The sequence below is a fragment of the Cavia porcellus genome, unplaced genomic scaffold, assembly GCF_034190915.1.
Source record: "Cavia porcellus strain 051 isolate PalLab524CR breed Dunkin Hartley unplaced genomic scaffold, mCavPor4.1 scaffold_4, whole genome shotgun sequence".
NCBI lineage: Eukaryota > Metazoa > Chordata > Mammalia > Rodentia > Caviidae > Cavia > Cavia porcellus.
This window is the reverse complement of record NW_026947487.1, coordinates 120752313-120779739: the sequence shown is the minus strand read 5'-3', so window position 1 is coordinate 120779739 and position 27427 is coordinate 120752313. Positions and strand designations below refer to the sequence as shown.

At 52.8% G+C, this 27427-nt stretch overlaps 1 protein-coding gene and 1 long non-coding RNA gene across 3 annotated transcripts; one reads left to right on the top strand and one right to left on the bottom strand.

Moving 5' to 3' along the window:
- Window positions 1-777: 777 nt before the first annotated feature.
- Window positions 778-20025, bottom strand: LOC134475836 (uncharacterized). The gene is made up of 3 exons (XR_010047113.1): window positions 19807-20025; window positions 12845-19681; window positions 778-5325 (listed from the first exon to the last, which is right to left on the bottom strand). It is a non-coding gene; the product is annotated as an uncharacterized LOC134475836 (long non-coding RNA).
- Window positions 13559-24686, top strand: LOC100727894 (sulfotransferase 2B1-like). 2 transcript variants are annotated; one of them, XM_063247846.1, is made up of 7 exons: window positions 13559-13697; window positions 15197-15327; window positions 18909-19123; window positions 19328-19454; window positions 20021-20115; window positions 23058-23238; window positions 24272-24686. In XM_063247846.1, exons 2-7 carry the CDS (start codon window positions 15198-15200, stop codon window positions 24385-24387), a joined length of 864 nt encoding a protein of 287 aa, XP_063103916.1. In that variant the 5' UTR covers window positions 13559-13697; window position 15197; the 3' UTR covers window positions 24388-24686. The 2 variants fall into 2 exon arrangements, with proteins under 2 accessions (XP_063103916.1, XP_003461240.1); XM_003461192.5 differs by lacking the exon at window positions 13559-13697 and adding an exon at window positions 14621-14759.
- Window positions 24687-27427: the final 2741 nt, after the last annotated feature.

The window sequence follows — 27427 nt, the reverse complement described above, 5'->3', positions numbered from 1 at the left end:
ACAGAAACACCACTGAAACATTACTTGATTTTGGATTAAGCCTAGACAAGATTCTCGGGGGACACAATAGAGCTGAGCTGGAAAAGGGTCCTTGGTAGCTGAGTTAGTGAAGTTCCACCCCAGGGGATGCAGCTCCCAGCACTGCAGCCCCAGCCTGTAGGGTCAACACGGCCCTGGTCATTGGCCAAGACAGGCAGATGCCCTTGCACTGGACACAAGGACGTCCTCCCTGCCCAAAGGGAAGCCGGCCCCTGTGCAGAGGTGCGTCCCTGCCACACCGCAGGGTTTCCCTGGTCTCTTCCCTCCCTCTCCTCCTGCAGCCACTCCCAGGCTGACCTGCACTCTGAGCATGGCTCTGCCATTCTCTGAGAACAATAAATGGCCTCTGGTGACTCCTCTCCTGCACCTGTCCCCAACTCCTGGCTGCTGCTTCACCCAGGGACATCTGCCCTCCTCCAACAACGGCTCCCTGAGTACTGTGCCCTCTAATGCCCGTCAGCCCGGCCCACAGCCCACTCATCCTGGAGGAGGTACAGGCCTGGCTGCAGCAACCCTCCCAGCCCCCAGAGCCTAAGGATCTGGCCCCACCCTGCCACCTTCTCCTCCTCCCAGGCCTCTGCCAGGATCTCGAGTGTAGGCAGGGGAGGAGATGGGAGGGCAGGCTGGGGAGGAGTGAGGGGTGAGGTGGAGATAATGTGGCTGTGCCAGCCGTGGCTACCTGGTGACTCAATGCTGTAAATGTCAGACCTTAGACTGCTGAAATCAGGGCATGAAGTCTTCCTTGTTCTTTTTATTGTACATTTTATTTATTTATCGATATAGGGTCTTGTAGTTCAGGCAGACCTTGAACTCACTCTTTAGCCCAGGGTGACCTTGAATTTGAGGTGATCCTTCTGCATCAGCCTCGGGTGCTATAGCATGTGTACTGAAAAGTACTAAGACACATGTGCAAATCCACACAGATAGGTGTACACAGATGTTCACACAGTGTGATACATTGTTGCCCAGAAGTGGAAATGGGCTGGGGCATCACCCCGGTTCCAGCCCCAGCACTGGGCAACGAAGAAGACTGGAAACAACCAAGGTACACAGAAGCTGATCGGAAACCAAATCGTGGTCCATGCGCCCTGCTGCTGCAGTCACATGCAAGGCCCGTTCCCCTGCCCCACTCGCCACCCACCTGTGCTGTGGATGTGGGGCTTTCCTGGTCACTGGTGACCACGAGGCATGGCCCACAGCACTGCCCTGTTCTCTCCTACCTGCTGCTGCTGCTGCTCTCAGGAGCATGTGCAGGAAGGGTGCTTGCTGGGCGGGGTACACTTCCTGCCTGCTGACCGCTGCCCTTTCCTTGTCTCCTCCCATGGTGGAGAGCAAGTCTTGCTGTCCTCTGGGGAACTCTAACCTGGTGACCTCCCCAAGACTCCAACTCTGACAGCCACCGCACTGGGATCAGGATTTCTACACAGGACTCTGGGGTGGGGACAGTCAGTCCAGGAATTCCATCTCAGTGCTGCTGTCACGGTGACAACAGAGGAACACTGATGTGCGTGACTGGTCACCAAGTGGCAGTTGCTAGTGTGACAGCAGGGACAGATGTCACGCACAACAGAAGTGAGAGAAGCCAGGCATCACAAGGTACATGGACTAGGCTATATGCTAGGGCACTTGAGTGATGGTCCTGACAAGTCCTGCAAAACATCACGAGCTAGGAACTGAGTCAGGAGAAACACAGGCTTCCGGGAGGATGCATCCATTTCCTGTCTCAGTCACCCAGGTGCAATCTTGTTTTTTGTGTGTTTGGTATCATGATGTCACGCTCACCAAGCAGATGCTTATACCACTGAGCTAAATCCCTGGCTCCCCCAGGTGTGCTCTTGAAAAGTAAGGACAATCAGAAATAAATAAATAAAACAAACCTAGACAATCAGGCTGAGTCTTTGCAGAACTTGGCTCTTGTCCCTTGGGTCTGAAGGCCTTGGGCTGATTTGTCTCAGGAAATTGGAAAGTCGGGGTTGGAGTTGGGTCGGCTGAGGACAGGCAGCAGACAGAGAAGGCCCGAAGGCCATGCCTTTCCCCAGGCAGCCAGCTCAGGGCAGCCCCACAGGTGTCTCCTGGAAGAGGGGTATCAGGGCCAGCAGGTAAAGGGAAGTGCTCAGGTCAGACACCAGCAGGAGACACGGGCACCTGCTGCCCTGAGCTCTCTCAGGAGAACAAAACCAGGAACCGAGAGGGAACCAGGGCTCATGCAGCATGGAGTAGAAGCACACAGCTTCGAAACGCAGGCGACGCAAGCATGGGACCTCGTGTGCTTCAGAGTTGGTCACACTCTGCGTCTGCACCTGTTTGTGGGCAGCTCAGTACCAGCTCACGGCCCTTTATTTGCAGAACCAACGGCTGATCCGACCTTGCGTGCAGGGCTGTAGCTCCCTTCTGGTTCCAGCAGAAGTCTAGGAAGAAGCCTACTAGAGTCACTGTTTCCTGTGGGCCTGGCCTCCATCCTGCATGGACCTGAACGAGGTTCCAGAGGGAGCAGCAGCCACTGTGGGCTCCGCTCTCGGGCCCTGCACTGGCTTTGAGGAGTCAGAGCTTGCACTGCTGGTCTCCTGTGGCTCACAGACGCGGCCACCTCCAGTCTGCCTCACTCTGTGGCCCCAAGTCCCCACCACTGCTGCCTTCAAGCAAGGTGACCCCCTCTCCTGCCCCTGTCCTAATGCTTGCTTCCCTGCCCCCACCAGGGGAGGTTTGCAACATGAGGCTCTGATCCTCCTTTTGCCCAGAGGGGACTCAGGCCAGCAGAGAGGCACCTGGGTCAGCTCTGGCATCTGCACTTGTTTAATGGCAAAAGTGGTTTAAGAGGGAGAGAAATCTCGGAAAGCAGGCGTTCCCAGTTCCCCGGGTGGGAGAATTTGCAAGGTGAATGTGCTGCCACTCTGCCCTCAGAAGGGCAAAAACTACACTGAGGCCAGGTACCGTACCCTCCCTCTGCATCCCATCCTTGCCCTGAAACTTCCCCCTCCTCTCAAGCTCAGCTGTCTGTCTGTTTGGCCATGCATCCATTTGTCGGCTCTACATCTGTGATGCCCCTGTCCTGGTGGAATCAGTACCCCTCCTCAGCTGCCTCTGGGCCCCTCACCTGGGAGGACCCTCCCAGGCCGGCCCTGGTCTCCACAGGACCTGCAGTCAGGGCCCTGAGAGCACCAGAGCCTCCTCTCCACCTCCTGTGTACCTGTAAGGGTCCCAGCCACTTCCAGGCAGCCACCCTGCTGTCCACGCATTCTGAAGCAGCCTCAGCCCCGTGGCTGGGCCCTCCCGAACCCAGAGTCTGGAGACCACTGAGGCTGGACATCATAGTCCCTCCCTCTGCTCACCCCCTGCTGAGCCCTGACTCGCCGTCTGTGGCCACAACCCCACTCAGACCTCTGTGAGCTGCTGCAAACCCCAAGCCTGCCCCCTTCCTGCCCCAGTCGTGCTGCCCTTCTTTGTGCCCTCGTCCCTCACCTCTGCAGTCAGCTCTCAAGGCAGGATCTGTACCACTCTTGTCCAACGCCGTGTCCATAGCACCTATGCAGGGTGGAGGGGGACAGCATCACAGACATGGACATCTGTCCTCATCCAGGAGGTCCTCCCAGGTGGCTCAGCTGGGAACACGATCTCCACTCCGTTTTTTGTTTTTTGTTTTTTTTTGTACCAGGGATCGAACTCATGACTGCCTGCTTGCAAGGCAGGCGCTTATGCCGCTGAGCTAAATCCCCAGCCCCCCCCCACTCCATTTCTAAGGCAGTACTGGTCCCAGGGTCGCCTGCACTGCCCACCACAGCACCGTCCTTTGTCAGGGCCTCAGGCTCCTGTGTCCTCCTGCTGGCTGGGATGTGGCAGGGACACAGCAGTGGTGTATGCCACGCTGTAGCCGTGAGCAGGCAGCATGTGGCTCCTCGGGCACTGGAGTCTCCGCACTGACTGGAAGGCAGGAGTGAATACCCCAGTTGCCAGTCAGGTCTGCCAAGGGCCTTACCACTGCTCCTGGCCCAGCTGGCCCAGGTGCCCTCGGCTGTGGCCCAGCATGCAAGTTGCCTGTTTGCGGCATCATGGCTTTAACATCAAAGCCAAGATCAAGGCCATGAATTGTTCTCCTCTGATTTCCTCTAGGAAAAGTGCCCAGCTCCATCTTCTGCATCTGGATGTCCACAAACCGAGGTCTACAAGCAGTCATCCTCCCTGGGGCATGCTCTTCGGAGTTTGTGGAAGTCAGTGAGACAACCTGGTCTCCTTGCATCTGACCCGATTGTTTATGTAGGCACAGCAGGGTGATAACAGTCTTGTAGAAGGGTTTCTGGACACACTCTTGGACGGGGCTTTGAAGGCACTGAGGACCAGGGAGCTGTGCCAGGAGTTCCTCACTGGACTTTGCTTCAGTAACTGCAGGTTTCCCTGAGGTCCCCAGAAACGTTCTGGACCGGAAAGAAGAGAAGGCAGCCTGCATCCCTCTGTGGCAGGAGCTGGGGGCAGGGCCAACCCTTCTGGGAAAGAGTTGGCAGCACGTGCTCTGTGAGGTTGGCATTACTTCCTGCTCACCATGCGGTCAGGTCTGACTGTACGCTCACTTTGTCATCAGGCTGGCCTGATCTTGAATTCCTGGGCTCCAGCAATCCTGCTGCCTTAACCCCCTGAATGGCATGTGCCAGTATGCGAGGCTGTGCCTCACTTTTAAATGACATTGTCATCAAAACCGAGGAGGACAGTTGCTTATTGAAACTGCAAATAACTGTACTGCCACGGAGAAAAGAGCTTTAAGAGCTTTTGATAACAGTTTTCAATTTCAAGGTGTACCAGGCAAGGGCAAAAATAAATATCTGGTTAACAAAAGGATAATTTGCAAGATATTTACAAATCATCGATAGCTTCAGAAGAAAGGGGAAGAGTTTTTTATGTGCAGAAAATAGAACATCAGAGAGCCAATTTTGATAACCTCATGCAAGTCGTGACTGCACTTTACCAGTCCGCCCAGCCAGAGAGTCGGTTTTGTGCTGCTCTCTGCAGCAGCCTCTCCCGAACCCACCGGCCTTCCTAATTGGGCTTGGGAGTCCGGACTCAGTCTGGAAGTGTGATCTCACAGTCGCTTAAGCCAGACTGTCAGATGCCCTGCTGGGGCTTCCTGGAGCATCCTTTCTGTCGAAGTCTGGACTGTAGCTGATGAGAGCAATTTAGAAGCCAGGTGCAGTGGCACGGGATTGAGGGGGTCATTCCAGCTACAAGGGAGGCTAAAGCCAGAAGCTTTCTTGAGGCCAAGAGTTCAAGAGCATCCTTGGTAGCACAGTGAGATCACGTCTAAAGAAAAAGAGCATTGGATGAAAATTACTAAAACTAGTTATGTGGCCATGGTTAGGAATCTAATGAGAGTTTACTATAAAAATATAATTGAAGCTAGGTATGGTGCCACATGCCTGTGATCCCAGCACTCTAGAAGGCTGAGCAGAATTGTGTGTTTGTTGCCTGGTCAATTTCTTGCTATTTGCTGTATGTTGTTTACCTGATCACTGAGACTCTGTGTCAAAATAAAAAGATAGGGGCTGTGGATTTAGCTCAGTGGCATAAGCGCCTGCCTTGCAAGCAGGCAGTCGTGAGTTCAATCCCTGGTACTGATAAAAAGGAAAAAGACAATAATAATAATAATAAATAAAAAGATAACAGATTAAAAGAGAGAGAGAGAGAGCCAGGTATGGTGGTATATACCTGTAATCTCAGCACTCAGGAGGCTGAGGCAGGAGGATCATTGCTGCTTTAAGATCCAACTGAGTTCAAGGCTAGCCTGAATGGCTTCATGGCATTATCTGCCTAGGTCCAATCCCTGGTACTACAAAATCAATACAAAGTAAGAAAGTCAAGAAAAGTTCTGTGTTGGGAGCCGCAGCCCCGAGCCCGGTCGCCTCACTTGGCGGACGTGAGGCCTGTAGTAAAGAGTAAAGCCTGAGGTAGATTACCCCTCCCATCGAGCACGTTAGTTTCCTGCTTACCGCGTAAGCAACCCGCTCAACAATATAGTCTGCCTGGCAACTGATGATGTTAGCCAATCAGCTTGCCTTGCTTACTTTAACATGATTGGACACTGTATCCGTATATATACTGGTGCCACCCCTGGGGGGGAAGAAGAAGCCCGGAAGTAGAAGCCCAGAAGGAGCCGCGGGGAGCGGACCAAAGGAGGCTTCGGCTGGGAGCGATCCCAGGGCAGGCTGTACGGAGAAGGAAAATAAAAGAAAAGGTTGTCCACTGCCAGACTTTGTCGTGTGTCCTTCCTGCCGGCCGGGAGCGACATCGACATTTGAAGGCCCGCACGGGGACTGATCACCCCCGAGACGTGACAGCGGACAACGCTCCAGTACAGAGCTGTGAGACAGGTGAGTTGGGGATAAGCCTGGGCTCTGGGTGGCGCGCACCTACAGGGCTTTTAGACTCCCCTCAGGCTCACACGTAAGTGGCGGATTCCTTGGGCCTCACGCGGTGAGTAACATATTAAAAGATGGGAAACATGCTAGGTAGCAACACTAAGAGCGAGGGTGGTTGTGGAGAAAGCTCTCAAGAGCTTACAAAAGTACGCAGGGTATTTGAGCAGGCCCAGTCGGGGAGCTCCCGAGAGGGGCCCGTCAAGGGGAACAAAGATGCTAAGGAGAAGGACGGGGCTCTAGCCTCGGAGTCGTCTGACTCGGAGTACGAGGGAAAGTTGAATGGCAAGGAGGCCAAAGAGACCAGCTGTCAGGAGCCTAAGTCGCTCAATAAGGAGTCGCAGGGTTCTTTCCCAGCGTTGCGCCGTGAATTGCGCTCCGCTCAACTTGGTCTGCGGAGGAGTAGAGAGCTCCTGAGCGCTCCCCGGCGCGAGAGGGAGGCGAAGCCTTCCGCCCCACCTTGGGGGCTGTTCCCGGAGGCGATCCCTCGCCGCGAGGCGGCCGCCCGGGAGCTCCCTTCCCCTTCGCCAGAACAGGAAGTGATGCACGGGCCCCCATTTTCCGCCCAATCATGGCCGCCGTCTTATGCTCCGCCGCCGGCGGGTCGGTATTTTTACAGGCGGCTTTGGCAGGGGGGACGTTTGTCTCATGAGGTACATCCACCACCTGGGATAGATAGTGGCCCCTACGGGATATTTCCTGTACAAGTAGCTATGGGCCAGGGACGTAATGCATGGGAGCCTTTTGAGATAAAGCAGATTAGAGAACTTAAAAATGCAGTTACAACCTTTGGGCCGACTGCGCCTTACACCATTGCCATGCTGGAGAACCTGTCTTCTGGGCCCCTCACCCCCGCGGACTGGATTCAGCTGGCAAAGGCGTGTCTGCCCTCGGGTAGTTACCTGGATTGGCGAGCCTGGTACGCAGAGTTCTCTGCAGAGCAGGCTGAGAGAAACGCCAGTCGGGGAAACCGGGGGTGGAACAAGGAAATGCTTATGGGAGAAGGTCGGCACGCTGATGATCAGACTCAGTTCCCCGGCGCTGTCTATGAACAAATCAACGCCATAGGGCTCCGCGCCTGGAAGCAGGTAAGTGGTGCCGGAACAGCCTCCTTGTGTCTTTCAAAAATAATTCAGGGTACCACAGAGCCATTTGTTGACTTTGTGGCCCGAATGCAAGATGCTGCCGATAAGATATTTTCTGATCCGGGAGTGGCTCGACCGCTGGTAAGGCAGCTGATTTTTGAGCAATGTACAAAGGAGTGCAAGGCAGCGATAGCTCCTCATAAGAACAAGGACCTCAACGCCTGGATTAGGATATGTAGAGAGATAGGGGGGCCGCTCTCCAACTCGGGAGTGGCTGCTCTCCTGGCCGCGGCTGTACAGCAGAGGGGACCTCGCGGGTTAGAAGGGGAATGTAAGGCTAAAGGGTGTTTTGCCTGCGGGGAGCCAGGACACATTAAACGTCATTGCCCAAACAATGCAGATGCTAGGCCTCGCCCTAGGAATGAAGAACCATATGTTTGTGGGCGATGCAAGAGGGGATCACACAAAGCTGAGGAGTGTACGTCGGTCTTTGATGCTCAGGGCAACCGTATTTGTGGACGAGATGCTAGAGGGCCAAAAAACGGCCAGAGGGGGCCCCCTTCACAGGCGGGCCCCCGCCCCAGAGACAGGACAGCTCAGGATGGCAGCCTTCAACAAGGGCCACCCCTGGGTCAGCAGGTGTGGACCTCAGTGTCGCCTCCAAACTTATATTAGTGCCTGATATGGGTGTCCAAGTGGTTGAAACCACCTTTAAGGGACCGTTACCCGAAAATTCCGTGGGTCTGGTGATCGGGAGATCCTCCACGGCCCTTCGGGGTCTCATAGTAGTCCCGGGGGTCATAGACTCAGACTACACAGGACACATTAAAATTATGGTTCAATCTCTTGTGGGTACTATGGTAATCAATAAAGGAGACAAGATAGCGCAGCTCTTGCTGCTCCCCAGTCTCCACAAGAGATTCCCCTCAAAGCAGAAAATTAGAGAAAGTCAAGGTTTCGGTTCCTCAGGGGAAGTCTTCGAGGGACTCCATATAATACTTGATAAAAGGCCCATGCTCTCACTTAAGGTCAATGGCAAGAATATAACAGGGCTCCTAGACACAGGAGCTGACCGTTCCATTATCTCTAGAAAGGATTGGCCCTCCAACTGGCCCACCAACACTGCAGATAACACGCTGCAGGGCCTGGGGATGGTGTCAGCTCCTCAGGTTAGTGCTTCAACCCTGTTCTGGTGCGATGAGGAGGGTCATCAGGGCCATTTCCAACCATTTGTGTTGCAGTTGCCAGTGTCTCTATGGGGAAGGGACATCCTCACTCAGATGGATGTCACGCTTACGTCAAACTGCTCCCCCCAGGCTAAGGATATACTCAGGAACCAGGGATATACCCCCGGCAAAGGCTTGGGCAATGCCCTACAGGGTCGGACATCCCCAATACCAGTAGAGAACAAAAAAGGTAGGCAAGGGCTGGGTTTTTCTTAGGGGCCGCTGAAGAAGCTCTCCTACCCACTTCGATCAAAATCACCTGGAGGTCAAATGATCCGGTTTGGGTACCTCAGTGGCCCCTGCCTAAGGAGAAGCTATTAGCCTTGTCAGAAATAGTCAGTACACAACTTAGATTAGGACACATTAAGCCGTCAACCTCCCCATGGAACACCCCCATTTTTATAATTAAGAAAAAGTCTGGCAAATGGAGGCTGCTCCATGATCTAAGGGCGGTCAACGCGCAGATGCAGTCCCTGGGGGCGGTCCAGAGGGGGCTGCCAGCTCTCTCAGCCATCCCTCAGTCCTGGCCAGTTTATGTTATAGATCTTAGAGACTGTTTCTTCTCAATCCCCCTGCATCCAGAGGACACTCATAGGTTCGCCTTTACTTTACCCACCATTAACCAAGAAAGCCCTGATCTCAGATACGAGTGGATAACGCTGCCCCAAGGTATGGCCAACAGTCCCACTATGTGTCAGATTTACCTTGATTCCCTACTGGCCCCCCTACGGAAATCCTTTCCCAAGATAAGATGTGTGCATTACATGGACGACCTTTTGCTCAGCGGCAGGGACCCAGACATGCTAAATAATATGCTCGGCCAGTTGGTCGAGGCCCTGAGACAAGCTAATCTGCATGTTGCCCCCGACAAGATTCAGGGAGGAGAAATGGTGACCTACTTAGGCGCAAAAATCTCCCCTATGCTAGTCTCTCCACAGAAGGTCACCATTAGGACGGATGGCGTTAGGACCCTAAATGACATGCAAAAGCTATTGGGAGACATTAATTGGATTAGGCCATATTTACATATACCAAATTCAGATCTCAAACCCCTGTTCGACCTTCTAAAGGGAGACCCAGATATAGCCTCCCACAGGAGGCTCACTCCTGAGGCAAGAGCTGCCTTACAGAGAGTGGAAAAAGCCTTAGGTGGGGCTACCTTACACAGAATTGAACCAGGGCGACCCTTTGATGTCTGTTTGCTACAGACTAGTCTACAGCCCACAGCGGTGATTTGGCAGAAAGGACCATTACTGTGGATACACCCTAAGGTCTCACCTGCAAAAGTCATAGAGCATTACCCGGAGGCAGTCGCTTCATTGGCCCTTGAAGCGCATGATAGAGCTGTCCAACATTTTGGCTCAGGACCACAAGCCATCCGAGTACCCTATACCGCCAGCCAGATCAAGACCCTGGCTGCCTGCATAGATACATGGGCCATTCTGAGATGTGTTTTCCATGGGGATATAAACAATCAATACCCTAAAGACCCTATCTTGTCATTTGTCACTCAGCACCCTATAATTTTTCCAAAGGTTACTGCCTCTGAGCCATTAGTTCCAGCAACTACAATATACACAGATGGCTCCAAGACGGGGATAGGCGCCTATGTGATCCTAGGCAAGCCCCCGGTTACCATACAATTTGAACCTGATCAGCCTCAGGTGGTGGAACTGCAGATCGTTAAAATGATTCTTAAACGGTTCTCAGAAGCCATTAATATTGTCTCCGATTCTAGGTATGTGGTCAATGCTATGCAAGTGCTTGAGACTGCCGGTTTAATTAGATCCACTTCCACAGTGGCTGGGCTGTTCCTGTCTATCTAGACATTGCTTCAAAACAGACACCATAAGGTCTTCACCACCCACATAAGAGCACATACATCCCTGCCGGGGCCCATGGCACAGGGGAATGCGGCTGCTGATACTGCCACTCGCCCGTTATGGATTTTTACCTTACTAACACCAATCGAGCGAGCCCGTGCCTTCCATGATAAGTTTCATGTCAATGCCAGGACACTAGCAAACCATTTCCATGTTTCCAGAGCAGATGCACGAGATATCGGGCGACTATGTGACTCCTGTGCCACATACAAACCTGCCATACCGATGGGAGTAAACCCTCGAGGTTTGATCCCTGGTGATGTTTGGCAGATGGACATCACACATATACAGGAGTTTGGGACTCTTAAATATGTTCATGTTTCCACAGACACCTGTTCTCACGTCATATTCGCAACAGCAGAAACAGGTGAAAAAGTGTCTAATGTGATCAATCATTGCCTGGCGGCTTGGGCCGCATGGGGCAAACCAAAAATATTAAAAACTGATAATGAACCAGCCTATATAGGCAAAGCCTTCAATGAGTTCTGCAAAATGATGGAGGTCCAATTAAAACATGGTATCCCATACAATCCCCAAGGTCAAGGAATCATTGAGAGGGCTCATAGAAGCCTCAAAAAAATTTTACAAAAACAAAAAGGGGGAGTAGGCCAAGGCCTGGCCCCAAAGGCACGATTATCCATGGCACTATTCACACACAATTTTTTAAATTTAAATAATGATAATTGCTCCCCAGCCGTGGAGCACTGCAACCCTTCCCCCAACCATAAAGGGTGGGTGAAGTGGAAAGATGTCCTGACAGGACAATGGATGGGCCCGGATCCAGTGGTCAGCTGGAACCGAGGCGCGGTTTGTGTTTTCCCACAGGAATCGGGACGAGAACCACTGTGGGTACCGGAGAGACTGACACGGGCGACAAAGCCCTCGACTGAAGATCAGACCTGCCCTACCGGAGATCCATCACAGACCAACCAACAAGATGAATAGAAATAGCGGTAGCCCGAAATGGACAAGAAGATCCTCAGGCATATGCATGGCTCGCTCGCCTAGCCTACGACCGAGTCTAGGGACGGTGAGCTTCCCACACTCCTCCTCTAAAAAATTATGACATAGCTGGGTAGGAGAGTCAATGACGGGTAAGAGCGTACTCCCCTGGTGCGACTCAACCTAAGCCAGGCCCTACCCCATTCTGCACGTAAGCCGCTGGACTGTTAGATGCTGCCCAGGTCTAAATTTCTCTCCGAGGGGATTTCTTTACGGAGAGAAAATGAGTGCAAGCTTGTGTGCATCCAGGTTCCGTCCAGTTTGTGCCTGGCCCTAGAAAAAGGATGAGGGCCTCAGGGCCTTGGCGGACCATGGGACGGCCGACCAGGGTCTAAGCCAAGGACCTACGGTGGGCCTACACATAGGGCATAAGCCTCTGCACCCAGTCCAGGAAGGGCTACGATGCGCACATTCATAAAAAAATAATAAAAAAGGGGGAGATGTTGGGAGCCGCAGCCCCGAGCCCGGTCGCCTCACTTGGCGGACGTGAGGCCTGTAGTAAAGAGTAAAGCCTGAGGTAGATTACCCCTCCCATCGAGCACGTTAGTTTCCTGCTTACCGCGTAAGCAACCCGCTCAACAATATAGTCTGCCTGGCAACTGATGATGTTAGCCAATCAGCTTGCCTTGCTTACTTTAACATGATTGGACACTGTATCCGTATATATACTGGTGCCACCCCTGGGGGGGGAGAAGAAGCCCGGAAGTAGAAGCTCAGAAGGAGCCGCGGGGAGCGGACCAAAGGAGGCTTCGGCTGGGAGCGATCCCAGGGCAGGCTGTACGGAGAAGGAAAATAAAAGAAAAGGTTGTCCACTGCCAGACTTTGTCGTGTGTCCTTCCTGCCGGCCGGGAGCGACATCGACAGTTCTGGAATTAGTACTGATACCACGGGACCATCATGCATTTCCAGGACCTTAGCAGCATTGTGGACCACAGACCTCTCACCGCTGCAGGAACCAGCAGCTCAGGGAGGCCAAATCTTTCCACTTTGGCAGATCAAATAGTCATGCTTGTCCGACCCTGATGAAAAACACTAACTGAACAAAGGATAAAGGTGAAGGACCTCGTCAGTGGCTGCCGTGACAGGAGAAACTGCCAGGGCACTGTGGGGCAGGTCGCTGCCCAGGCTGGCCCTGGTCACTGACCACAGGGCCCTGCTGTGGCCCCCCTCTACCCTGAGAGCCCTGCCCCCCCCCCATGCCCTCTGCTCACCCGCCAAGTTCTCCTGACCAGCTCTCTTTCCCGAGCTGGGATCTCCCGTGGTGTCCGGGTGGAGCCCAGGCCCTGGCCCTGAGCCCCATCCCAGCCTTTTGTTGTTTTTTACTTTGAGTCTGGTCCTGCTGGTTCACTGAGCTGCCCAGGCTGGGCTCAGAATTCCAGTCCTCCTGCCTCTGCCTCTGGGAGTGCAGAGGGGAGCAACACGCCTGGCTCCCTGAAATTTAATCTCCCATAAACCTAGGTACTTTGTAACAGCTTTCTTGTAGCCGGGTAAGAGCACAAATCCTTTGAGGATTTCCAGGGACAGCTGAGAAGCTTCAAGGACAGTTTAAGGTCAGGCCAAGAAACTTATTTATTAATTATTTACTTACTACTCATTAGGGTTTTTTAGAGAGGGTCTCACCTTGAAGTTCTCACATTCACCTCTTGTCTCAGCCTCCCCAGTGTTGCAAGAAATCTACTTATGGAATTTGTCAAGGATGTCAGAAAGTTTAAATATTCAAAAAGGATCAGAGGTCATCATGAAATAATATTTACATGTTAGCCAAAATAACAACAGGAACTTTCAAAAGTTAATCCAAGAGGTGACACAAAGGTAATGGGCCAGTTACCAGAGAGACAAAACAGCACAGAGACCACAGAAAGGGAAGCCTGAGGGCTGGGCGTGGTGGCCTCACCTGTAATCCCAGCACTCGGGAGGCTGAGGCAGGAAGAGCGTCCTGGGTTTGAGGCCAGTCCGGTTATATACTGAGTTCAAGACCAGCCTGAACTGCACAGTGACATTTTGTCTGAAGAAGGAGGAGGAAGAGGAGGAGGAGGAGGAGGAAGAAGAAAGAAGAAGAAGAAGGTAAAGGAAAGAAAAAAGGAAACCTGGAGCCCAGCTCAGAATCAGTGTGTCCATCCAGAAGTCTGAGGAGTCACAGAATAATCAGGGAGGGGAAGCTGAAGCAAGAGGGTTTCAAATTCAAAGCCCACTGGGCAAAATTCTTACAGAGCTGGGGTGCAGCTCAGTGGGACACCACAGGCCGGCATAGGCCTCTGCATGCTGGGGAGAAGCTAGTGAGGGGGAGGGACGTTCATGGCTTTTCTGGGAATAGGCGGGGTCTTCCCAAAACCCAACCACGTCCCTCCCTTAGTCTGCTGTTTTGGTGTCCCTAAGGGCTGTGAGGCCAGGCAGCCTGGGTCACATTAACCCCGTGTTTCCCATGTGACCGTACCTGCACGTTGACAGAGGCCTGGCCTCTCTGGTCTGGTCTCCCCTGGGAAGGAAGCTCGGCTACTGTAACCCACAGGAGGAGCCGAGCTGTCCAGTGCAGTGACTCCCACCCAGTGGGGCATCTGGTTTCCCAGGACAGGAGCTCAGGCGCCCAGCACGCGGCCCTCTCCAAGCTGTTACTACAACCACATTTTGGAAACTCCATCCTGCCTGGCACTGCTCTGGCCTGGGAGAGTTGGACTTGGCTGGGGAGGGAGGCTGGGGCAGGTGTGTGAGGAGGGCACAGGGCTGTGGGCAGGGAGGAGGGCCAGGCTCACTGTGCAGTGTGGGGGTTACCACAAATATGTCACTGCGTTACCTGAGAACCCTGGCTCCCTGGCGGCAGAGGTGCAGCCAGCTTCTCTGACACAGAGCCATGGGACAGGTGACATTTCCTTATCACCATCCCCACCCCAGGTGGCCGTGCCACCCCCTTTCACCCAGCAAGTAGAGCTCAGCACTGCTCATGGACACCTGCACTCTGGTGGCCAAGGCTCAGGGCCACGCCCCCGTCCCCACAGGCCCGCTCCTGTCCCATCCTGGGATCCTGGGGTGGAGTTTCCTCAGAACTAACTGCCTGGAACTAACTGCCCAGGGTGCAGCCACATCTCCCTTTGCTGGGCTGAGCGCAGAGCAGGCAGGTGCGGGCTGAGGGTGAGTATGGGCAGCTATGGGGTGTGCAGCAGGGGTCTCTGCTGGGCACCTGGGCCTCGGCAGACAGTTACTGCAGCTGCCATCACGGCCACCGTGCCATGGGTTTCCAGGTGAGACAGGCACTCCAGCCCTGCCCACAGGGAGCTGTGACAGTAACACAGCTCCAGCAGCAGGTTGATGTCCAGAACATGATGCAGGAGCAGGGATAGCTTGGGGACCACGAGGAGGACACAGGGCCACCACGCAGCACCACTGCTCTGAGGGCAAGGGGCCCGACCTGTCTCAGCCACAGTCAAGGCTGACCAGGCTCCCTGCGATAGGCTCTAAGGGTACCCAGGATAGAGGCCAGGGGCCACCCAGGATGACCCATGTCAGCTTTAGTGACAGGACTCCAGACTCGTGGTCCAGCCAGTGAGCTCTCTCTTCTCTGTCACCAGCATGGACACTGTTGAGGTCTTCAATGGCATCCGCTTCCCAGGGTTCATACATACCCAAGAGTCTCTGCGTGCGGCATGCAGTTTCCTGTTCCAGGACAAGGACATCCTGCTGGTGACGTTCCCCAAGTCAGGTGAGAGCTGGGTACCCCACCGCTGCTCCGCCAGCCCTGGCCTGGGCTAGGAGATCCAGCCAACCCCAAGGGTGGCCCAGCTGTGTCAGACGCACACCCTTGATCTGGGCAGGGTCCTCACCCTGGACCCCTGGGGTCATGGGTGATGTTTGTGTTTGCAGGAAGGCACTGAGGGCCTGGGGGGGGGTGTTGATGAGGGTTCAGGGGCCCTGCAGACAGACAGCCTTTCTCCTGCCCCATGATGACTGTCTGAGCACAAGAGCTGTGCCTCCATAAACACTTCCTCCTCAGGGATAACCCTGTGAGGTCATCCCGGGAGGACAGGCACCTGGGGGCCTGGTCAGAATAGGCTGTGGCTGGCAGGGCAGGGGCAGGGGGAGGCTGGCACATGCAGCAGCCTGGAGACAGTTTAGCTCTGGAGGGAGCAGCCATGGAGAGCAGGCCATGCTGGGCATAGCAGCGCAGGTCAGTCATCCCAGCTATGCAGGGGATCAGGCAGGAAGGCTGCAAGCTCAAGCCTAAAGTGGGCAGCTTAGCAAGACCCGGTCTCAAAAGGATAAATAAACACTGGAATGTAGTTCAGTGTGAATGTGAAGGCCTCGGCTTCCCCCAAGACGAGAAAAAACACCGAGAGAGACACAGACAGAGGGGAGGGGAGAGGCATATTTATAATCCCTGTACTCTGGGAGGCTGAGGCAGGAGAACCACAATTTGTAGCCTAGCCTGGACAACTCAGTGACTTAGTGAGACCCTGTGTGAAAATAAAAATTTTAAAAAGGGTTGGGTGTGGAGCTTGGTGGGGGAAGGCCATGGCTGGGCCAGCGTATTGCTGTGAGTTCACTGGGCAGTGGGGCTGGGATTGCCGTCATGTCATTCCTTTAGAAATGGCTCAGGCCACTTTCTAGGTGAATAGGAGAATGGGTTTATTTGGAGCCAGCTCTATGGAGGCGGAGGAGCTGCCCGTGTCACCAGCTCCCAGGCTCGGTGTTTGGGTCCAGCCTGCCACCTTCCTCTCTCTTCCTCCCGACGGGGCTGAAGCAGGCACTGTTCTTGGAGCTGCTGGGAGTCCCGTGCCTGTGCCTGTGCCTGTCAGAGGCAGTGGAGCTCTATCCTGAGTCCCCCACCTGAGCCCCGCTGCTGGGCACATGGGACAGACACAGCCGGCTCCAGCTCCTGCTCCACAACCGGGCACCTGTGTCACATGATGACTGAGATACACTGACAGCACAGGGCCACGTGAACCTCAGCCCTCCCTGGCAGCAGCGCCTCGCTTTTGCACTTGATTCCACGGCCTCTGTAGGGGGCCCTCTGCGAGAACCCCCCTCCCTTTCATACAGTGCACCTGCACGGCACACAGCCCAGTTTACTGTGGTTTTTTTTTTTAGGGTCTAAAACCAAAGGGAAACCCCAGAAACACTTCATTAGTTGTCAGTTGCATGCCATAAATCTCATGCTGTCCCAGTCTCCCCACTGCACACAGCACATGCTGTTGCCAACCCCAAGCCTCTCGGTCTCAGGCTTGTGACAAGAAACCTTTGTTTCTCTTAGCAGCAAAGCCTGAGATCTCGATGCTGGCAGCCAGCATGAGGCACGAAGTTCTGAGCGCTTCCTTCAGGGCAAAGGTGCAAGTTCTAAATACAGTCATGTTCCAAGGTCACTAAGGTTTATGGTTACAGGGAATCTTTTTCTGTTTTATTTTGCTTTGTGAAGGTCGGGGTGAAACCCAGGACTCCCACGCACTAGACAAATGCTCTCTCAATGAGCGGAACGTCCCGCTCTTTTAAAGCTTTTGAGACAGGGCTTCTCCAAATTGCACTGGCTCAACCTGCAATCTTCCTGCCTCAGTCTCTGGAGTAACTGAGCTTGCAGGAATGTGCCACTGTGTCCATCAGGATGAATCTTTTATCCATGAAACTGTGTAGAAGAAATTTATGTTAACTTCACTGCTGCAACTCAAACTGCAATGGTCCTGGCCGCTGTGTACAGCCAGGGCTTAGGGTAGAATCCACATCTTATGCTGTGCAAAGAACAGGAGTGGAGCTCTGGGGACACAGAGCCTGGGGGAGCCCCACTAAGGGCTCCTGAGAATGGCCCGTGAAGCCACGGTCCCCGTGAGGGCAAGAGAGGCCGAGTCCCAGGACTCTTCCCTGGCACACTGTGGGGATTGCTCTGGGCCTTGGCTACTGCTGAGTCAGATGTGGCTCCACTGTGGTCTCTAATTTGTGATGACAACCCTTACCCGGTTTCCACCCAGCCTCCTCCCGCAGCCACAGGTCCAGTCCCCTGTCCTCTGGGCTGGGGCCAGCTTCCACGTGGGAGGAGCATGTCCGTCACTTTGCCGCAGTCCCACAAATACCTAATCAGTCCTCTTGGACTCACAGTGGAGGTTCCAGTCCCAGTGGGCCAGCCCATTGCTTTGCAGGGCACACACGGTAGACAAATCTGCTCACCTCACAGCCTGGAGTGAAAAGCGAGGAGGAAGAAACGAGGTCCTGTTGTCCTGAGGGCCTCACAACCCGGCCAACGGGCAATCTTCTCTTTTCTATTTGCTTTGTTTCTGTAACGTGAAACGTTGCGCCCCGGCAGCTCTGCCACTGAGCTGCATCCTCAGAGCTTTTTATATTTTTGTTTAAGACAGTCTTGTTATATTGCTCAAGCTGGCCTGGAATCTGTGTCCTCCAGCCTCAGCTTCCAGCATGGGCAAGATTACAAGCATGTGGCACCACTGCCAGCAGCCCATCTCCTAATGTGCCCTCCCCCAGCAGCACACCGGGGTTCAAGATTCAACCTGCAGTACGCGGATCCAGCTGCTGTGCATACTGACAGGGTCACCCCGATTGAATCTGAGCTTCTCTAACTGTGCCTGGGGCTGCTGACACTTGGAAACAGGGTCCCATGCGCAGGTTATACAGGAATTTGCCTGCTCTTTCCTGCCTGTGTGCGCACGGCTGCAGCGCCTACATCCCCCAGCGCATTCTGTGCAGAGTTTACTTGTGCACACTGGAATTTGATCTAATACCAGCTCTGGCCAAAGACCGTCAGTCGCTATCCATGTCCTTGACTGCATTTCTTTGCTCTATGCTGTGTCTGTGGGGCTCCAGGCTGCAGCCCTGTCCTTTCCTTGGCTGGCATCTGCATTTTCACAACTTCAGTATCTAACTCCATAAAGAGGTTTGTTGAAGCAGGAAGTGGTAGCACACAGCTGTAACCCCGGATACTCGGTAGAGGCAGGAGTATTGCAAGTCCCAGCCCAGCCTGGGCAATTTAGATCCTGGCTCAAAATACAAAAAGGCCTGAGGGTGAGGCTTTGGGGTAGGGACTTGAATTTCTTTATTCTCTTCTTATAGATGTTGTAAAGCTAACAACTGGGCCAGGACTCAGAACAGAATCAAAACAACAGCAACAAAAGGAAAGGGTGGGAGGAAGAGGCAGCGCTGTAGACGAAGCCGAAGCCGTGTCCCTAGAAATCCCGAGCAGCTGCAGGCAAAGGGGTGGCGCAGGCCAGCAGGTGGTCGGTCCCGGAAACACTGCCCCTTCACGGGACTCAGAGCCCCACACCTCACCCGCCTCTTCCCACCCAGGGACCACGTGGATGCAGCAGGTGCTGAGCCTCATCTTCTGTCAGGGCCACCTCTGGCCCATCCACCACATCCCCAACTGGCAGCGTGCGCCCTGGCTGGAGCAGAGCAACCTCGTCAAAATGCTTGGCAGCCTAGACCCCGGCCAGCCTCGCCTGCTCACCTCCCACCTGAATGCTGAGGCTCTCGGGCCTGCAGTCCTGCGCTCCAAAGCCCGGGTAAGGTGATGGGCATGAGGCATGGTGGGCGGGAACTTGCAGGCAGCAGCAGGGATGGCCAGAGCCTCTGCTTTGTCTCCAAGCCCAGATTGGTACCGGAAGGTGGGTGGGCCAGGCGAGGGCCAGCATTGCCCGCCTTGGCTTGTGGACAGCGCTGGGAGCTCGGGGAGGAGCTGGGTCAGAGGTCTCGGGTCTCCCCTCAAGGTGATATACATGGCACGGAACCCCAAGGACGTGCTCGTCTCCTTCTACCACTTCCATAAATTGGCCAACTTCCTGCCAGACCCCAACTCCTTTGAGGACTTTGTGGATGAGTTTCTTGAAGGCAAAGGTAGGTCTTGGGGGCCTCAGTGGGTCTGGGAACCCCCATTTTCTTGCCGCTGGCTGATGGGCCAGTGGATTTATCAGCTGTCACATCGATAGGACAAAATACTGGATACCCACAATTTAGAGGAAGAGCCAGGTGTGGTGCTGCAGCCCTGTTATCCCAGCACTTAGGAGGCAGAGGCAGGAGGATTGCTGTGACTTTCAGGCCAGTGCAGGCTACATACGGAGACCCTATCTCAAAAAAAAAAAAAAAAAAATAGAGAGAGAGACAAGGTTTGTTTGGCTCACAGTGTGGGGTGCTTCACTCCATGGCTGGCTCCAAGGAAGAAAGGGCCCAGCAGAGGACAGTTGCTCACCTCATGGTGGTCAGGTTGGAGAGCAAGGAGTGGGGACAGGATATACCCTTCCAGGTCCAGCCACCCATGGAGACTCCACCGAGTCCAGTACCTGGGTCCCAGTCACTGCCATCTCACCCAACACTAGAGGTCTCGGGGTGTTTTATATGTAAACCACACCCCGCAGCCTCCTGGGAGCCTGGCCAGTGCCTCCTCCCCCATCTCTCCTCCCCAGGCTTCTTCGGCTCCTGGTTTGAGCACGTGAAGGGGTGGCTGGGTCTGAAGCCGGACCTGAACATGCTCTTTGTCACATACGAGGAACTGCACCAGGTGGGTGTCTCTTCCAGCCCCCCGCTGAAGCCCTCGATCCCGCCACTAAACTTGGAGAAGGCCCGAGAAGCATCTTTGTTTCCGAATAGATTCAATCTGTCTGTTCCTCCCTCAAGTTACTACACTTGATCAACAAACAGGCTTTCCTGTTGCTGGGCCAGAGAACAGCACATGCGATGCCAAGGAACTGACAGTTCCCGGCACAGCTCCAGTTTCGGATGTGAGCACTGTAGGCTTCCGTTTGGAACAACAAGGGGAAGGAACGCTTTTTTCCTCTGAGACCGCATCTCGGTCCATTTCCCGGGCCAGCCTGGGACCCACAGTCCTCCTGCAGCCTACAGTTAGCAGGGATCACAGGAGTGTGCCCAGGGGCAGGCCTGAGGCTGGAGCCTGGGTCCTCGTGCACTCCAGGCAAGACTGACACTGAGCCCCACTCCCAGTGCATCTTATTCTTTTATTCTTTATTTTGAGGCAGCATCTCACAGAGGTGCCCAAACTGGACTCGAACTCCTGTATTTGGGAGACCCTTCCACCTTGGCCTCCCGAGTAGCTGGGATCACAGGTGTGTGCCATTGTGCTGCTTTGGGAAGTAGCTGAAAACATTAAGAAAGGAAGTGAGATGTGATGGTGCCTCCCTGTAACCCCAGCTACTCTGCAGGCTGAGACAGGTGGGTTATTCGAGTCCAGTTCAGACTCAGCCTGGCCGACACGGAGACCCTGTCTCGAATGAGGGAAAAAATCAGAAGCCTCCTGAGGCTGGGCCACGGAGGCTGCGTGGGCTGACCTGAGCACTCCAGCCCACTCCACATGGCCATGTCCACCAGCAGCGCCAGTGGTGACTGATTCAGCCTCTCAGTGGAGTCCAGATTTTTCCAGCAAATGTTAAACTCGGTTTCCACAGCTTTTGAATTTAGAAAGGACATTGTGATATGACCAAATTCTATGAAATGTGACAAGATCTTTGAATGCTGTCATGGTTTATGTCGGTGGCCCCCAAGCCTCATGCCTTTGCATTATACATTTGTGATTGGTTCATTGTCTAGTGCTTGGATTGGGGGTGTGAGTGCTACACCGGCCTAGGGATGGAGCCAGGATGTGATGTAATGGCAGGAAGAAGGTGTGTGTCTCTCTCTCTTGCCGATTTCTACCTTGCTGTTTGCAGCCGCCATGAACTGTGGCCTAGCCATGCCACCCTGCCGTGGAGCCAACTGAGTATGGACTGAAACCTCCAAAAACTGTAAGAAATAAACCTTTCCTTTTCTAACTTTGGACATCAGGTATTTTGTCTCAGCGATGAGTAAGAAGTAACTAAGACAAATGCCAAATGCATTTTCTTTAGCATAAAACTATTAATTCCATAGCTTTGTTCCTCAGAATTTGGGAGTGGGTGTTTCATAAGATGGGGTCTTGCTAGGTAACCCAAGCTGGCCTGGAACCACAGTGATCCTCCTGCCTCAGCCTCTGGCCTGCTGGGATTACAGGTGTGCACCCAACTGTCAGGACTCTTGTTTGTTTTCAGCATTTTGTAATTAGAGATGATGCTGGCCTGGTTTCCACTAGAGATGGGGCAGGGCAGGGCAGGGGCCAGGCATGCTGGACACCTGGATGCCCCTCCTGTCCTCACTGGGCTTTGTGCCCTGGGCCTTGAAATCAGGCTTTATCTCCTGGCTACTGATGCACCCCAGCACTGGTGCCTGGTCCAGGGCAGAGACTCGGCAAACATGCGTGGAGTGGACTCTCACTCAGACAGAGCGGCTGCGAAGGGCTGGGCAGGGTCCAGGTTCCCTTTCTACAGCTGGGTGGTACTTTTCTCTTGTTGCTGGTACAAAATACCTGACACCCAAAATTAGGGAAGGAAAGGTTTATTTAGCTCATTGTTTGTAGAAGTTTCAATCCATAATCAGTTGGCTTCAAGGCAGGGTGGCATGGCACTGGGCAACACTTCAAGGCAGCAGCCAGCAAAAGCAACCAGAGCAAAAGAGGGGAAAACAGGCTTCTTCTTCTCTCTTATACTATATGCAGGCCACCCTCCCCCAGGGCAGGTGTATCTCTCACACCACCTCTGTGCACAAGTTGAGGATATTTACAAAGTAAGGATTCTGGCTCCCTGCTGAGTCTCTCAGTTAAACTTCTAAACTTCTCAAATGGCACAATGTGTCAACCATAACAAGTGGTGAGGTCCAGAGACAGGGCCTGGGTCTGTTTGGTGACCTCGGAATACGAAGGCGGCAGGGCTGTGAGAGCAGCTCTATGAGATGTGCCCTGCAGCTCTGGGGCCAAGTGGGCCTTGCAGCCCACCAGCGATCAGGGCTGAGGAAGATACCATGTACTTGCCTTTGGCCACCCACCCACCTATCTGCTGGCATTCACCCATCGCTATCCCTTTATCTGTCCACTCTCTACCCACCCATCCATGTCCACCCATCCGTGTCCACCCACCTGTGTGTCCACCCGTCCCTTCATCCACCTATCTACACTTTTTCTTCTTTGCTTCTTTAAAACAGCAGAGCTCACAATGTGACATTTTATAGCCTGCCCTTTTCAGGTCACATTTCAGTGCACTTTTTTTCCCATAGAATATTCTGTGACAGAGACACAGTTTAACTACATTTCTTTCATTATTGGGATTTTTAAAATTATTGAATATTTATGTTTGTTGCCCCCCTAATACTGGGGAGCTAAGTCTCCAACCCATTTTCAAATTTTTTATGTTAAGACAAGGCTTTGCTAAATCAATAAATTGCTGTTTGGCCCTGAACTTGTAATCCTGCCTCAGCCTCCTGGAGTTTTGAGAATACAGGCTGTGCCACTAAGACCACCTGACATGTATGTTTCCCCAACTTCCTGCAGTAACAATTCCCACAGGATTGGCAGCCTCCTTCACACAGAGCATGTTTCGGCTCACATGGTGACCCCCTTATGCATCTCTGCCTCTGGTGCAGGAGCCCCGAACCACCCTGCAGAAGCTCAGTGACTTCCTGGGCCATCCACTGAAATCTGAGGAAGAGGACTTTGTCCTGGAGCACTGCAGTTTCTCCTTCATGAGCCAGAGCAGCATGGTCAACTACAGCTTGGTGCCCAAAGAGGTCATGGACACCAGCCGGGGCCGCTTCCTGCGGAAAGGTACTGAACATGGGCCTGAGCCACCCACACTTCCCTGTGATGAGGCCATGCCTGGACCCGCTGCCTTGGGAGCTCCTCCCTCTGAGGACCCTGTGTCCTTGAAACTCCTGCCTGAGGCTGCGCTTCTCAAGGCTGGGTGAGCCACAGAGGAGATGCCCCAAGCTGTGCACAGCCGACCCAGGTCCTGGCTTCTCCCTAGTTGTGGCTGCCACGGGCAGGGTCCCCTCTGCCCCCGGTGATTCTGAGGCCCCGACCCGCTCAGCTCCAACGCTGCTACCCCTTATGTTCCCAGAGTCCAGGCTCTGAAGCCCCTTCCCTGCAGGACCTAACCCTATGGCCTCATGGTCTGAGAATCAACATGGTAGCCTGTGCGGCCCACAGAAGAGAGACAGAGAGGAAGTCGCTTACACCTAGACAGCTCAGCCAGCACCAGCCACATGGCTGGGGTCTGCCGTGCGAGCAGCCTCTAGAAAAGTTCTGAACAAAAGGCAGCCCCATGCTGTGTTCATCGGGCTGTCGGCATCTCTGGGCACACGGCAAGTGTCCTTGGGACACGTGGGATGGGAGAGTCCTGGCTCCTCATTTAACGACTCTAGTCTTGTCACTACAGCACCTAAAAATGCCTTGGTGCTGCCTCTATCCCCGTGGGACCTAGGGAGACAGACAGGGCTCGGTGGTCGGAGCCCCTCGAAGTCTCACTCATGCAGTGTCCTGGGCCCTCAGCACCTCCACTCCCCTGTGGCCAAATGCACCGTGGCTTCTGGGGCAGCCAAACGACCACAGTCTGCAGACCATGGTTGTCACATTCACACTGCACTTGGGGCATCTCAGGGCTGAGCTTGCTGTGAGGCTGGGCCCTTCCTGGCCTCTCCTGCTGTAGCCAGGCCCCCTGGCCTGGTGGAGCCCTTGCCTCTCTCTCCCCTGTCTGCCACACTACTTCTATCCAATGAGGACAACAGGGCCATCTTTGCCATCTGTCTGAGGGACCCACAGTTGCTGTGGTGTACACTGATCCTCCACTGTCTTTCCCCAGGTGTCATGGAGGACTGGAAGAAGCACTTCTCTCCAGAGCAGAATGAGAAGTTCAATGCCATCTACCAGGCCAAGATGGGCGACTTGGGCCTCCACCTCCCTTGGACCATGGACTGATCCCAGCCATCCCACGGCTTGCCCTGCATAGAGTCCCAAACTCCTTAGGTGTGCCAACCCCAATGGCAATAAACATAGAGTCGAGGGGCTCGACTTGGTCAGCGGCTGTCTGTGCCTCCCCTTTGCTCCCCACTGCACCCCAATGGAGCTGCTTCGGTGTGTTCCTCTGCCACGTCCCACTCCAACGTGAATACACCCCTGCAGGCAGCATTGCACACTCCCCGCTTTAGCAACTGGCCATAGCTCTGTCCCTGGGGAAGGACAGCGAGAGGATGAGAAAATAAAGAAAAGACGTAAAAGCTGAGGTCTCTCCTGATGGGAGAGAAGAGACTGCTCAAATGCTGTAACTCCATTATTCATACTCAGAAGGACAGTGTCAGTTCCAACCCCGTTGCCTAGCGACTTGTTTGGCTGGCTGGCTGGGGCCCCTTGCCTTCTTGGAACTGAAGCAGCTTGTTTACATGGCTTGTTTTGAGCTCTCTGTGTTTTCAGGGCTGGCCTTGCTTTAACCCCACATGTGATCAATCTCCAGCTCCCTACACAGCTCACTTTACTGTTTTGTCGTAGCACAGGATGGATGGTCAGTTGAAGCTGGAGGAGCTGTGTTTGAAGAACTCTGTGAAAAACCTTTTCATTCCTGAACCCTTTTCATTTTCAGGGTAATCCAAGAATTTTAAATTCTTGCATTCAGTTATTGAACCCTGCATAGTCATTAATTCATAAGAGTAGACAGCTATCAGTGTCAGAATGTTACTGATTTGAGTTTTTTTTATAACTAATATATTACCATGACATTCTTTTATATACCGCTAGTAATTATACTTTTCTGCAGGATGTTCAAGACCACGTGAAAGTGGTGAGGCCTATAATTAATTACAATCGGTTTTTGTTATTTGTCATGGTCAGTTAAAGTCTCCTGAGGAATTGCCTTGGAATCATGCGTAGCACCTCTTTTTTGTCAGTGTCAGCTGTCTGGATGAGCCACAGCTGTTGCTTGACCAAGTTGCTTTTTTGTGAATACTTGGGAACCCTTTTCTCCTGGTGACTCTCCGTAGGCACACCACACACTGATGGTCACTTTCCTCTGTGGTCTCACAATCCTCTGGACCAGAAGATCAGGGACTCACTGAGTATAGCATGACATGCAGAGGTTCTCTGATGTCCTGGGTCCTCAAGGACCTCAGAGGGCTAGGGCTAAAATACTAGCCCATCTATCTAATTTTTGGTCTCCAAACATCAATAGCTGAACATGCAGAAGAAAAGATTGATAACAGTACAGTGTAGTAGAGGCAGTAAGCTTAACATTATTATTTTATCTAAATATCAAACATATTAGAACATAAAATAGAACAATTATTTTTTAACAACCATGGATGATTTAATATTTGAATACTTGTAGAATGTTAACAGTTGCATATTTTACAGAGAAGTCAAAACCATATACTATTTGGTCCTCTGACACAAGAGGGAGACAAAAGGAGAGAAAATGGAGAAATAAAGAAAAGTGGACTTCACTGCAGCATGGGAGGGCTGGGGAAGAGAAGCAACACCCTCTGAGGCAGAGGAGGGAAACCGCAGGCTTTTACTTGGTTTTGACAGGGTGGAGTTGATGGGCAGGCAGAACGACGCGTTGACAGCTGATTGGGGGAGCGCTGGCACAAGCTCAAAAAGCAGGAGGTTCAACTTTTGAGTTTGCCAGAGGTGGCAGTCAGTGCTAAGGGGAGGCGCTGTCCCGTACCGTGTGGACTCCAGAGAACACACGTGGGAAAATTCATCATATACAACATTATAGCATGACAACCATGATGACATTTTGTAGCACATTTGAATTGTCATTTTGGCTTGAAATGCCTCCTTTTAGTCAAGCATCTCTATCTAATGCATAAAAACTTGTACCAAACTTGACTTCAGCGGAATGTACATCTCATAAGCATTTGTTGAAGGTCTGACTCTGAAACAAAGTTCTGTTACCATAAACAACCCCTGTTTTACATTTTGGAAAACTGGTACATCTGGAGGCATAAAGACATGACTACACCCTGAGGTTAGAACAATCCCTTGTCACAGCCAAATGATGAAAACCTTTGTATGGGCATCGTGAACACAGTGCAATAACAGATGTTTATAACTTTAGTTGGGTGTCTCCCGTAAGGCTGTGGAGAGCACCGGGGCCGCCGATCAAAGGACAACAGCTGGTTAAATGTTACCAGGCAGCTGCTGTCTTGTCAGCTGGAGTCCTGGCCGATAAATTATCCACACTCCAAGGGATTTTGTTTAATCATCTTAATAATTTTTAATGACTTACGGAATACCCAATCACAATATTTAACATATTATTTTTGAACAATGAGAGATTTTCCAGTTAATAATAAGCAACAATAAACATCCCATTTACATAATCAATTTTAGCAACATTTTGACTAGCATGTTTTTAAGTCTATTATCCAAATTCAACTTTGATTATTGATCCAAAAATGTACACACTAAAAAAGAAAAAATTGTTGAGCTCAAATAAAAGGAGCAGCTGTTTACAGAATGGACAAATGGACAAATGTGGAGAGACCATCTGTACAGATTCAAACACACACAGAAACAAGTACACAGCTAGTCGGTGTCCGCGAGAACTACGTTCCCGGGCCGGGTTATATGTACACTTGTTGTATCATGCCCCATTGCTGAACTAGCTCACTTCTTATGCCCTGTGTTCTTGGGGTTGAACACCTGCTCTCTGTTCTCCAGCCCGCAGTGTTTCTTAGGTGCTCCATGCCCTTGGGCACTCCTGTGCGGGCACTTGTGCCTTCTGCTCTGCATGTCTGAACAGTCACTAGCTCAGCAACTCCCAGTGACAGCTGGGTAAAACAGATACACAGGCTGACTGACAAACATCTTACAAAATCAGAGTGCACTCATGTATATTTTAGCAAAACTGAATCATACTATTCAGCTCTTTGATTTTTGTTTTTATTTACCATCTCTAGGGTAGCCTGGATCAGTTCCTTCAGTGCGCTCCAGATCTGGTCTGGCCCCATCCTTACCTGTT